Here is a 12,592-nt window from a genome sequence, read left to right as displayed (position 1 = left end):
ATCTCTCACCACCCTATTCCAACTGATTACTGATTTATCACTAACATAAGAGTATTTACTGAGGAATGAGCCTTGTCATACATCTACTTGTGACACAGACACTGTATGCATGTAATAGTTCTGTTCACTGTTACCCTTGTCCAATGTCATAACCTACTTATTTACATCCCAAAGCTATCACAAGCCACAAGTGGTCACAATTTCTTGTTCTTACTTTGGAAACCCCTAAGATAGGGCATCGACCTCAATATTGATCCAGAATAAAACACCACTTATTGAACTGATAGTCTGCAACACCTTTGATTTCTCATGCAGTCACTGAAGTGCTGATGCATCCTGAGCCAATGCAGTCAGTAAGTTCTAACATCATCTTGAATGAAGCAGTGCCAGAAATCACCCATCCTTGAGCTGCAATCTCCACCAAATTTAGATCTTGATTAACAGAAACAGTTTGTTAATAGGAAACACAGATATTCACAGTTCCTGTGAGCTGTTCTCTTCTCTAAGCCTTAAATCCTTAGCCTCCATTTTTTCAGGTGAAATCAGAGATGTCAGCCGGGTTTTGCTTCAGATCTATCCTTAATTCCAGTACGTAAGTAAGCACTTTGGCAATGAATGCAGATAAGCTTAGGAACGTTTTGCTGAATGAGGCCTGCATTGCTACACTGCCATCAGGTTCACTAAAGAGCTCTTCAAAGCAGCCATTGATTTCATTTCAAGAAACCCTTACACCTGGTTTCCAAAGCTGGTAAGGGTGCTGAACAACCTGATTTCAGAAAGGTCCCAGGATCTCTGGAAAGCAGTTTCCAGATTAGCACCCAAAAGTGAGACAGGCCAGGAAGTGATTCTGAAATACCAGCATTCGCTGATGGACTCTTTTTGCCCTCTGAATCATGGAAAAATGGATGGTTTTGGTGGATGAAGAATAAATGCTGTATAATTGCATCATCATTCCAGGGCCAAATACAAATACCTAAAGCATGAGAAACACTTTCTTAGGTTGCAATACATTTCAATATTCAACTAGGATATGTTCATCTTCTCAGATGCATCAAAAGCCAGAATGTGACAGAACAGAACCCCAAAAGAAGTATCTCAGGGATATTAGTGTAGTAGTTTACAGGATTTTACTGTTGTGCACCTTTCTACAGAGAGTAACGAGGCAGAGAAACAACAGAAGACTAGCAGAAATCTGGGACAATGGCTGTCTGCATCTCCTTGCTGAATATTTATAAAACATGGTTGCAGAACATAGAGAGCTCCACTTCATCATGTTTATCCAGTCCAGTTGCTTGCATGAGAAGAGAGAAGACTAACTGGTATAGATGAAGGAGACAATTTTTCATTGGACTAACGTCTATCAACCCATTTCATACAACTAACAAATAACTACTTAATAGTAATGCCTCAGTTGCTACTGATATAAACAGCTTTAAGTGACATTGGTGACTTAAGAGGTTGTGTATCCTGTTTCAAGTCCTCCTACCACTCCAAAAAGCCTATTTAGGATTTAATTGATACAAAATACGAGACAGGCACCTATCTCATTCTTTCCTATAACAAGCAAATGCTGAAGCTAATCTATATGCTGCATATAAAAGTGTGTAATAAATTCTCATTAATGGCTGAATCAGAGCCATAATCCTTGCACATGTTTCACTACACATACACAGACATATTCAGCCATCACTAGGAAACAAAATCCCTTCTCTCAGGTATGGGGGGCTGTAGGATGTATCAGGGGACCTAGCAGACTATTTCTTTCTATACTAGATTGCTAGTATGAATCAGAAGTTACTCAAGGCCCACAGGAGACCAATAAAAATATACCTGATAAATCCTAGCAATCTCTGCTTAGATATAGCAAACTCAAGCACCCCACTTGGCTTCTGAACTTCACTTCTAAGACCTCTTTGGGGAGTAAGAGGAATTTTTCTTTAACAAACAAAAAAAGGTCTGGGTAATATTAACTAACAATGTCAAGTCTAGGCATGGTCTGCCAGAACCTGTGCCCAAACTATGACTGAATTCCAGCAGCCATCTGTTTTGTTAATTAAACAGCACTGGCTTTTTCAATAAGAAGCCAGGGATTTCTAGGATAAGCAGCATTGCAAAGCTCAACTCATGCAACCTCCCAGGTGTGACTAAAAGCAACGAGCCAAATTCAGATGATTCCAAGACATTACAATCCCTAGGTCTGCAATGCACCAAAATCCATATATGACCATCAAAAATTATTCTTTCTTCAGATTCCAGACTGTGGCTGCTTTTTAACTCTCAAGCACTCTTGCTTGCTTATCCAGAAGCCTGAGGGCAGAATTATGGAAAATTTCACGTAGTTTTTCTCCTAGTATCTCTTTACCTTACCAATTCACTACACACTCATTCTGAAAACATCCATGCTCTCAGAGATTTTTTTGACAGATAAATACTTAAATGAATAAATGTTGAAGAGGAAGAATAGAAACCACCACTACCAAACAGTTTCTTGTTTGTGGATTTCATAACCAGGACTGTCAGCTTCATTTCAAAGTTCAGCTATGAAATAAGCTGATACATTTAACAGGTTTTGAGCCAATTTTCAATCCTAACTAGACTGGTTTTTCTTGCTGTTCAGAGCAAGTTGTGACAGCACATGAGACAGTTGAAAGGGAATTACATGAAGCATGCATCACCTGCAAATGTAAAACAAAAAGCTACATACTCAGCCTGTGCTCCAGGAACTGCCTGGTTAAGGAATGAATTCGAATCATTCTCACTCCCGGTGCCAGTTGAATAGCCCATGATTGTAACATTAAACTCTCGAAAAATGTCTGAAAAAGAAAGATGGCAATGAAGGGAAAATGCCTACATCCACTGTCTGCCTACAGGGACTAGCCCCACCAGCACTGCCACAGTTTTGCTGTCATAGTACAGCACAGTTGCTGCAGCCTCCACTCAACTAGTTGCATCCACCAAGCCGTGGCGAGAGGGACCACCAGCTGGCAGCAACTCAGGCAGCAGCATTCTTGCTGTGCCCTGCACCATCACTGGCGGATAAGATGAGCAGAATTGAGGACTACTGTGTGCAGTTCTCTCATGTTGTAATGGTTAAAGCCTAAAATAAAATCCTCAGTCACATGATGGTGACTTTGTGAAGCAAACCTGAAGGGGGCTTCAGCCCAGCAGGAGCTTGTTTTCAGCTAGAGGATCTGGGTCTACGTCACAGCTGTGCAAAATCTCATACTACTGACCACTGACTGAAGAAAACCTCAGTTTCATGGCTCTAATGAAATCCCACCATACTCTCCATTACCTCCGTAGTAGCGTCCAAAAGGAAGTTGTCAGAGTAATTTGCAGCTGATAGTGAAAATGATCACACTGTAAACTATAAAAGCTACCTTAATCTCAAAGACTGAATTCAACCACATTTTAATGCAAGCTTTGTCAAATGTAATAGCATCTAGTGAATCGATTAACTGCTTATTCTAATTATATTCTTGTTACATTCTGCCTGTAATAAATGGGCAACACATAGAAGGACAGTTTATTGGCCCTCTTTAAATGGAAGTTTATCATTACAGCTGATCCAAACTGAAACTCCAGTAGCTTTACATTAACAGTAAACTGAGCTACAAGAAGTTACATGTTTCAGTGAGGAGAAAGTTAAAATAATTTCCTTCAGGTCACATGTACAAGTCGTCAGCTTTATTTACCAAAAAGGTCAACTCTATGCGAACATGTCTTTTTGGAAAAAGCTGTGGTGCAATATTTATTAAAAGAAAATGTTAATTGTATAACAAGCATGGACATAGCAAATTCATTTAGAAATTCAAATAACACTCACCAAGGAGTTGAGAAGGGAGAGGGAAAAGAAACAAAGGGAATTTCTAACTGCTTCTCAGCTTCACTCATGAAGCCAACTTTTTATTCATTAGTCCTAGGATATTGTTTCTTTCAAAGGTAGTTCTTGTTAATTACCCTAAACCAACTTTGAGATACTTAAGAGCTCTCTGTAAACATATCAGAAATGAGTCCATTCCCTCTCTCCAATCTTGCCAATTAGATCCAGCAAAGCTTTTACTTACTAGGTAGAGTTGTCACATTCTCTAATGATGCATCTCCTCCAATACTAAAATGAGAAAGAAAAATGCTAGTCATTCATCTCTTAGCTGGACACAGACAATAAGCAAAGTGAAAGCCTACCACATCATGAGAAAAAATGAAGGGTGATTAATTTGGTAACTATCCATCTATCAGATTACATGGAGAGGACAGAAGTGGAAGTGCTACTAGGGAGAATGGATGAGGTTTCAGTGGTAAAGATGCTTGTCAGGAGGATTCAGTGATTTTGCAGCTGTATCAGGGTATAGTCAACCATTATGAAATGGCAGAAAAATGCCTGTGGCAGCTACATACTTGAATAATCGAGGCCTAAAGTACTGCAGATTAGAAGGTCAACTTCGAGTTCCAGCCTCATGAAGCCATTCTAAGGCAGCACCAGCCAGCCTGCCCCTGGGTGACAAGAGATCTGCAGCAGCAGCTCCTCAGTCTCTTTTCCTGCCCCCTGCACAGGGTATGTTCTCTCCAGCTTTTCAATTGGTGGGACACACTGAGGCCACACTCGGGCTTACGGAGAATTGTTAAGACAGCACATAATTGCTTCAGTCAGCATCAACTGAGCAACATCATCACACCAAAAAAATAAAAACCCTAGTATTTACAACTGTGAGCTGCATGTGATAAGAGTTCTGCAGTTAAAGCGTTTTACATGGCGCTACAAAAAGTTCAGAAATAGAAAACTTTGAGAAGTCATCCCAAAAGCACCCAGGTTTGACTTGTTTGTTCCAGGGATTTTTCTCCAATTTTGTAGATTTCCAACTTGCCATCCCACCAATAAAATACAAAGTGTCACAAGCAGCCAAAGATAAAAGCATGAGAGAAGTCAAAAGGCTAGCTTAAAATCAATTGCTGAAAACATTTTCTGCAAAGCCACCTTTATGACAAATCCTGGATCTTGATACATCTTCACAAGAAGTGCTAACAACTTTTTTTTTTATCAGCTGGCAGCTGAAAGTCCCAAACCATGTGGAAGAAATAAAGTTCTTTCCAGAAAAGAATATATATCTCCTCATCATCTTGGCTGAAGACTTACCTCCAAGACAGTCCCCGGTATTCAGTGTCCAAATCCAGGAGATTATCTGAGGCAATTCCTGTACCAGCCTGGATATTATTTTTCATTAACCACATGAAATTAAAGCACAATTATTAATACAATAGTCATTCATACATAGTAATTTTATTTACTTTGAGTGCATTTCTTCAAAAGCATTAGAAGGCATCTAGCTTCTCCCCAACCTTCCTCCTGAAGAATGCATCGATACCTTTGTAATTATTTATAAGCATCAAATTGTATATGATGCACAAAATATATAGAATCATAGGATAGTCTGGGTTGGAAGGGACCTTTACAGCTCTAGTCCAACCCTCCTGCAATGAGCAGGGACATGTTCAACTAAACCAGGTTCTCAGAGCCCTATCCATCATGTTTCCAGGGATGGGGTATCTACCACCTCTCTGGATAACCTGTTCCAATGTTTCACCACCCTCACCGTAAAAAATTTCTTCCTTATATCTAGTCTATATCTACCCTCTTTTAGTTTAAAACCATTCCCCCTTGTCCTGTTGCAATAGGGCCTGCTGAAAAGTTTGTCCCCATCTTTCTTATCAGGCCTTGTTAAGCACTGAAAGGCTGCAATAAGGTCCTCCTGAAGCCTTTTCTTCTCCAGGCTGAATAACACCAACTCTCTCAGCCTTTCTTCATAGAAGTGGTCCATCCTCCAATCATTTTTGTGGCCCTCCTCTGGACCTGCTCCAACAGGTCCATGTCTTTCCTATGCTGAGGAATCCAGAGCTGGACACAGTACTCCATGTGGGGTCTCACCAGAGCAGAGCAGAAGGGCAGAATCATCTCGCTCAACCTGCTGGCCACACTTCTTTTGATGCAGCTGAGTATACAGCTGGCCTTCTGGGCTGCAAGCGCACATTGCCAGCACATGTCCAGCTTTTCATCCAGCAGTAACCCCAAGTCCTTCTGCACTCGGCCTTGTTGAATCTCAAGGTTCACACAGGCCCACTTCTTGAGCTTGTCTAGGTCCCTCTGGATGGCATCCCATCCCTCAGGTGTGTCACCAGCACCACACAGCTTGGTGTCATCTGCAAACTTGCTGAGGGTGCACTCAATCCCACTTTCTATGTCATTGATGAAGACATTAAACAGTACTGGTCCCAGTACAGACCCCTGAGGGACACCACTTGTCACCAATCTCCATTGGACATTGAGCCATTGACCACTACCCTCTGGATGCAACCATCCAACCAATTCCTCAGCCACCGAGCAGTCCATCAGATCCATTTCTCTTCAACTTAGAGAGAAGGATGTTGTGGGGGACCATGTCAAAGGCCTTACAGAAATCCAGATAGACGACATCCGTAGCTCTTCCCTTGTCTACTGATGTAGTCACTCCACCATAGAAGGCCATTAAGTTGGTCAGGCAGGACTTTTGCTTGGTGAAGCCATGCTGGCTGTCTCAAATCTCCTCCCTGTGCCTTACTATAGGTTCTAGGAGGATCTGTTCCATGATCTTCCCAGGCACAGAGGTGAGGCTGACAGATCAGTAATTCCCTGGGTCCTCCTTTGTACCCTTTTAATATTGTGTGCAATGTTTCCCTTTTTCCAGTTCCCAGGGACTTCACCTGACTGCCATGACCTTTCAACATCATGGACAGTGGCTTAGCAACTACATCAGCCAGTTCCCTCAGGACTCTGGGATGCACCTTGTCAGGTCCTGTAGACTTGTGTATGTTCAGGTTCCTCCTGTGGCCACAAACAAGGCTTTCTTCTCAAGGTTCTAGATGAGCTGAATAGCTCATTTACAGTTGCATTACTTAAGAATTATGAAAAAGGTCTCAAACACACACATAAAATTCTTTGACTAATGATAAGAAACACTATATGAACTCAGAGAAAAACGTATCTGAGAAAGAAGCACCATAATACCTTTATGCTGATTTGAAAAGTATCATGCTAATTGGAGAGACTTATACTAGTACTAGAGCAAGGAAGAAAGAACTCTCTACACTTACCCTGAAGAAAGAGGCAAGCTAGCAACTACATCTCTCCTAAAACAACACCAGAATTTGGAAGCAGAGTGCATGTCAGCTGTGATACTATAGTTTCTTGCTAAATTTGGGTATGGGGTAGTACTTCAGCACAGCACAAGACCAGGCAGACTACTTGCTGCTACTTCAGATTAAACCACAACACTGTGTTTTCTTCTGTATATTAGCTTTAGTGAATTAATGGAAGAGCGGTGTTCAGAATAACTATGCACAGGCCAAATGCAGCTCTGAGACAGCAATGCACCACTGCACTTTCTCTGAAAGCAGATTTTATTCTCAGTTTCTACAGACTATACTTAGAAGCAGAAACACCTGCAGGGTCCTGGATATTATAATACAGCAACCACAGCTATATACAGAATATCTTTCATTTTTCAATATTGCAGGTTTGCATTCAAATGCTTCTATTTATTTCAGCGGTCTCCTGTGTGTAGGAACTTTAGCAACATGCCTGCCAGAGAGTTGTAAAGGCTTTGTGGTTTGTATACAAATGTGTTTGTTGTTAAGGCTCAGATTCAGAGAAACCTGTGTTCCAGTTGCATCTTTCTGTCCACTGTTTCCTTTGAGCTGGCTGTAGAACTTCAGCCTTTGACCAGCATGAAAACATTAAGCAGAAAGACATAACTGGAATATAGGACATCTGGATCTTGAGACATATTCCTTCTAGGCTACAAAAGGATCATCTTCAGCAAGAACTACATCTTGATGAAGAAATTAGTTATGAGTTAAAACAGGCACAAGAAAAAAAGATGACCAAATATCTTCTGAAATGGATAAAGTCAGAGGGCGCTCACCCCTGCACAGCCTTATCTCATTAATGCTAAACTGAATAAAATGTTATTATTCAGCATCCCTTAGTCACACTCTGTTCCTGAAAGAACCAAGGCAAAAGAACAGGTTCACCAGTCTGATCTTATTCAGAGAAACTTTGAAAAAACACAGTAACCTAAGGCTTGTGATATTTCCCATTAATTTCAGCAGCATCTAATCTTCTGTCACCAATTCAGCAAACTATTTAAGCACCTCTTCAAAGGATTTGCCTGTGTTTTTGCCCTAGTTCAAAAGCATGTGAATGTGTGCGTGGGGAGAACAGAGCGCTGGAGAACTGACACCTTCTTTCTTGTTCTAGCTGCTAGATCTATTATCATCCATGAATGAATGGATCTTTGCTTCTAGGTACAACAGCTATTTCCCCTCCACTGGTGCAGGCAGATGTTTGTAGTTTTACCAAGAGAACAGTAAAAACACTATCTTCTCACCGTCAAAGAATCCCCCAGGGCTGCTATAATTTTCACATCAGCTGGCTTTAGGGAATGCACTGCAAAGGAAAGAGGTGCAGCTGAGCTTGGATAGGAAGTAGCTATTCATTTTCACCATTGTATATATGAAACAGGTCATTGTGCATTCTGATGCCCAGACACATTTTTTTTGCAATAGCCAGGTGATAAAACAGGAGCTCTCTCCAGCTCATCTCATGTAGTTGTAGCAGCAGCATATGTATATTGTTCAGCATCTCAATGGTTAACATTGCTAGCAAAAAGACAGAAGACCAAGGAGCAAATAACCGTAAGTTGCAAACAATATCCAGCACCAAGATGAAGGTAAAACAATGCAGTATGAGACAAAGCAGGAATGGCATATTAAAGCTTTAAGAAGGCAGAGAAGGACTAAGGAGAAGGCAATATGAAGTTATCTGAAAAACTGAATGCATGAAGCTGAATTTCCAGTTTCCTTCCCCAAGATTTAGGTGGTATCACTTACAGGCTATGTCAGCACACAAATTTGGATTTTATAATGAGATATTAGATACATTAAATAACTCACTGCCAGTGAGTTAAGTGAAGTCACTTAGTCAGAATGTTACCTTGAGTGGCAGTATGGCATTGTATCTATTAAGCAGCTGCTGGAAAACATGACATCTTTTCTAAGCAGTGTTTTTCACAGTCCAGCAGTCATTTCAGCAAAAATAAAAACTCATCTTGAAGGACAGTTGAAAGTAATTCAGCCTCTTAACACAAAACAGGCAAGACTACCTGAAGTTGCAGGCGGGGAGGATGGAGTCCTGTCCGCACATAGCAGCTGGGTTCCATAATTCTAAAGAGAAAAAGAAAGCTGAATACCATTTGACTAAGGAAATACAGTCAGTAGTGACTAGGATCTTCCTCCTAGAGGCCAGGTGGATAAACAAAAGCCTGTTTAGCATGTAATTAACCAGACAGGTCTTGGTTACTCAATTCAATAGTCATATTCAGTTTTGCCCAGAGTAGAGTAGCATCTTGTACTGATAACCATGCTGTCTGAGCATGTTGTTACAGGTGTTTCTGGATGCATTTTGCCTAACTCAGGGAATGCTTTCCTGTTCCCTGCCACACACTCAGCCTCCCAAACCCCTTTGGCCAAAGACTGATTTCACCTGTGGTGCAGAGCATGACTCATCTGGTTACCATACAGGAGCAAATGCAGCAGAGTAGTAGTGGGATGGTGATGATGATACTTACTGAAGTTTGGCTAGGGTATGTGTAATTACTGTTCTTATACGTCCTCAGGAATGGCTCAGCCTACAAAACAAGCCAATCTGAGTCAATGCAAAGGATCAGAAGAATACACAGAGATTTCCATTCCCCAAGCTTCAATTCTCAGAAGTCTATAGACTATTAGCAACTGGATGCAGATGAATCCCAGGGATTAAACATAAATAAATAAATAAAACAAGAAAGAAATAGCACTTTTAAAATCCATGCAGCAACAGTGTAAACCTGGGGCACTATTTTCACACAGCCAGAACTTACAGAATATGCTTGGGACCCCGCTGTGTGTGATTAACAAGAAGCTTGTGGTCCCACTGCAAGGTAATCCTCATGATCTCTGTAGATTTATGCTGACTGGTGCCATTGTTGCTCTGTTTCCCCCACTAAAGCTCTGTCATTCAGTGTGGATACTCGATGGTCTACACTAGGTAGGCCAAACAACCATTCTCTTGTGTTTTGACCAACCATAATGCGTGGCTGTGAGGAAGCTTACTCCTAGGGTGAGCTTACCCCCCCCATCTCATGGCAGGGTGCTCATACTGCTACGGGTGGCAGTGGCACAAACGATGTAGGCAAGAGTCAGAGCCCCCTCACAGAGACAGCACTCCAGGCTCACACAGACTCCCAGCCACCCCCAGCACCTTGTAACTTACCTCACTTGGACATCTGAGAAGAATCTCATCTTCCATTTGTTGATTATCTGTCTTCTCCCCTAAGGGTTCCAGCTGTGGGAAAAAGGGGGCAGCACAGAAGAGAAGTGATTAAGTATCAGAGCCCAATGGGTAATGCTGAAAGCCACCTCTGCAGCACAGCAAGACAACTGCAGTGCACTGCACCCATGCTGGCGGCTGTCTCCAGCTGCTTTGCATGCTGAAGAGGTTAATTCCCATACACCACAAATGTAGTGTGATGATCAATGTAACAGGTAGGATCACCCCCCTGAAACAAGTCCAACACCCCCAGCCTTAACATACTCTGAGATTTACTTCTTTGATATCACTGGTTTAACTGTTAAGGTGACCTTTCTTCACATTATCACTTTTTTCCTTTGTAAACACATTTATTGGTCCAGAAGAGATAGGGCTAGCTGCATAGTAGCTCCCTGAGGTTTGTTTTTTTTGCAGGATGGATGAGATGAGGAGTGGCCAATGAAACCTTTAAAAAAATATTACCATATTGTTCCACAAAGCACGTGCAGCCTGGGAATGAGACTTCTGGCTGAAGTGGAAACAGTCCGGGGCAAAATATGAACTGTCTGGCAACCCTTCCTAGAGAAAAAGACAGATGCTGTCACAGAGGCAGTAAACGTGCAACAAGCTGTGCCTTATCCCCGCTTTCTTCCAATGAGATATTGCAGCTGGCTTCAAAGCAAAGTAGCTGCAAAGGCCTCTGAGGCCAAAAGAATTAAACTGGGCCAGAGAACACTAATAAGTCAGAACTAATAAGCCTTTTAAAGCTTTTTAATGTAGAATTTCCAAAATAATAAGGATTACAGACCACTGTGACTCTGGGTACAGAATACTCGGGCACAGATATCAATTGTATTCTTTATTCCCCTGAGATTCACACTATAGCCTTTTGAAGCACATGGGGTTTCACACTAAAAGTCATTTACCAAAGTACCAGAAGGGACTTTGTGATGCATAGGCGATATAGGGCAAGTGCTCCCTGGTGAAGACTTTGAACTAAGTTATCTACTGCATTGTTGTATGATTGCTGGAGAGTGGACTCAGTGCCCAAAATCATATCTTCAGGGTCTGTATTCCTGTTTCCCATTATCTCCCAGTTATTCCATAACATCCAAAATTGCAGAAAATGTTTAACTGAACATCATAAATGTTAGGCCAGAAAACTGCTGGTCACATTTACAGCCAAGACAATTTTGAAAAGTCAGTGGAATTGCACCAGCATTTAATGTATGGGTGGTTTGGGGTTTGGTTTTTTTTGTTATTTACCTGTGTTTTTGGCATGTTCATATTCATCAAAAATGGCTGCATAACCACTGTGAAATTGTCCGTAGTATCATACCTTCCACTCTCCACTAACTGGCGGGTCCTCTCCTAAAGAGTCAAAAGTAGTCACCATTCCTTTTACATTCAGCTCATTGACTCCCTCTGTTCACCTACATCTCACCCAGGGGTTCCCCCTCCCTATGCAGAAACCCAGGCATGGCCATGGTTTCCAGCTTGCACCAGGTAGCCAACATAGACATCTTTGAGACATGCGTCCCGGGCTGCTTTGCAGAGAGGCGGCCTTGGGACAGCTGCCCGGCTGACATGGGCAAGCAACCTGCTCAGCAATTAGATTTTCTGTCAAAAAGACATTCTTCCAGAACCATCAAAGTGTTTTTGGTCTGGCTGACAGCTGTGCCTGAAGTTTGTTCCTGAGTTATCATGTTTGACTTAATCTGATCTCCAACGAGATAAGTGATCAAGAAACTGCTGGGTCTCTGACGTACACTACTTTCTACGGCTCTAACAATTTTTTTCTTCGTCTGTTTTGTTCTTTTAATGAATCAGAGTTGTAAAGATGTGTAAAGATCTTGACTCTACTCTCATCTCCCCCTCACCTTTTTTTTTTTTTAAAATCACAACTACAAATATGTAATTAAAATGAGTGGAATCTGTCCCCCAATCTCCAAATATTAGACCCTCTGTGGTCCTTTGATCAACAGGAGGATGACATTAAACCTGTAACAAATGCCACGTGCCTTACCTGATACCTTCTGTTAAAGTAGACCAACTTCTTGAACGCGTTGGAATTGTCCTCAGGGTTTACGACACAAGGACACAGGATCCTGTGGGATGAGAGCATGGCACTGAGATCCTCTCCTCTTTTACCCCCCCATTCCCAAGCTAACAAGCTACATGATTAAAGCTTCTCTGAGAGGGATTTCTCTGAAA

General features: G+C 41.7%; 1 protein-coding gene across 1 annotated transcript in view; it reads right to left on the bottom strand.

Annotated features, from left to right (window-relative positions):
* Nucleotides 1–12,592, bottom strand: part of PLB1 (phospholipase B1) — a 53,210-nt gene that overhangs the window by 31,298 nt on the left and 9,320 nt on the right. The window contains exons 8-17 of the mRNA XM_064445468.1: nt 12,405–12,486; nt 11,645–11,749; nt 10,862–10,957; nt 10,343–10,414; nt 9,660–9,719; nt 9,195–9,255; nt 8,421–8,479; nt 5,135–5,202; nt 4,068–4,111; nt 2,705–2,813 (exon numbers count right to left, since the gene is read on the bottom strand). Coding sequence (XP_064301538.1) covers nt 2,705–2,813; nt 4,068–4,111; nt 5,135–5,202; nt 8,421–8,479; nt 9,195–9,255; nt 9,660–9,719; nt 10,343–10,414; nt 10,862–10,957; nt 11,645–11,749; nt 12,405–12,486 — 756 coding nt within the window. The remainder of the gene's footprint in view (nt 1–2,704; nt 2,814–4,067; nt 4,112–5,134; nt 5,203–8,420; nt 8,480–9,194; nt 9,256–9,659; nt 9,720–10,342; nt 10,415–10,861; nt 10,958–11,644; nt 11,750–12,404; nt 12,487–12,592) is intronic.

The sequence above is a fragment of the Phalacrocorax carbo genome, chromosome 3 (genome assembly GCF_963921805.1).
Source record: "Phalacrocorax carbo chromosome 3, bPhaCar2.1, whole genome shotgun sequence".
In the NCBI taxonomy this organism is placed as follows: domain Eukaryota; kingdom Metazoa; phylum Chordata; class Aves; order Suliformes; family Phalacrocoracidae; genus Phalacrocorax; species Phalacrocorax carbo.
Note: the sequence above shows the minus strand (reverse complement) of the source record. Positions and strands in the feature narration are given on the sequence as shown.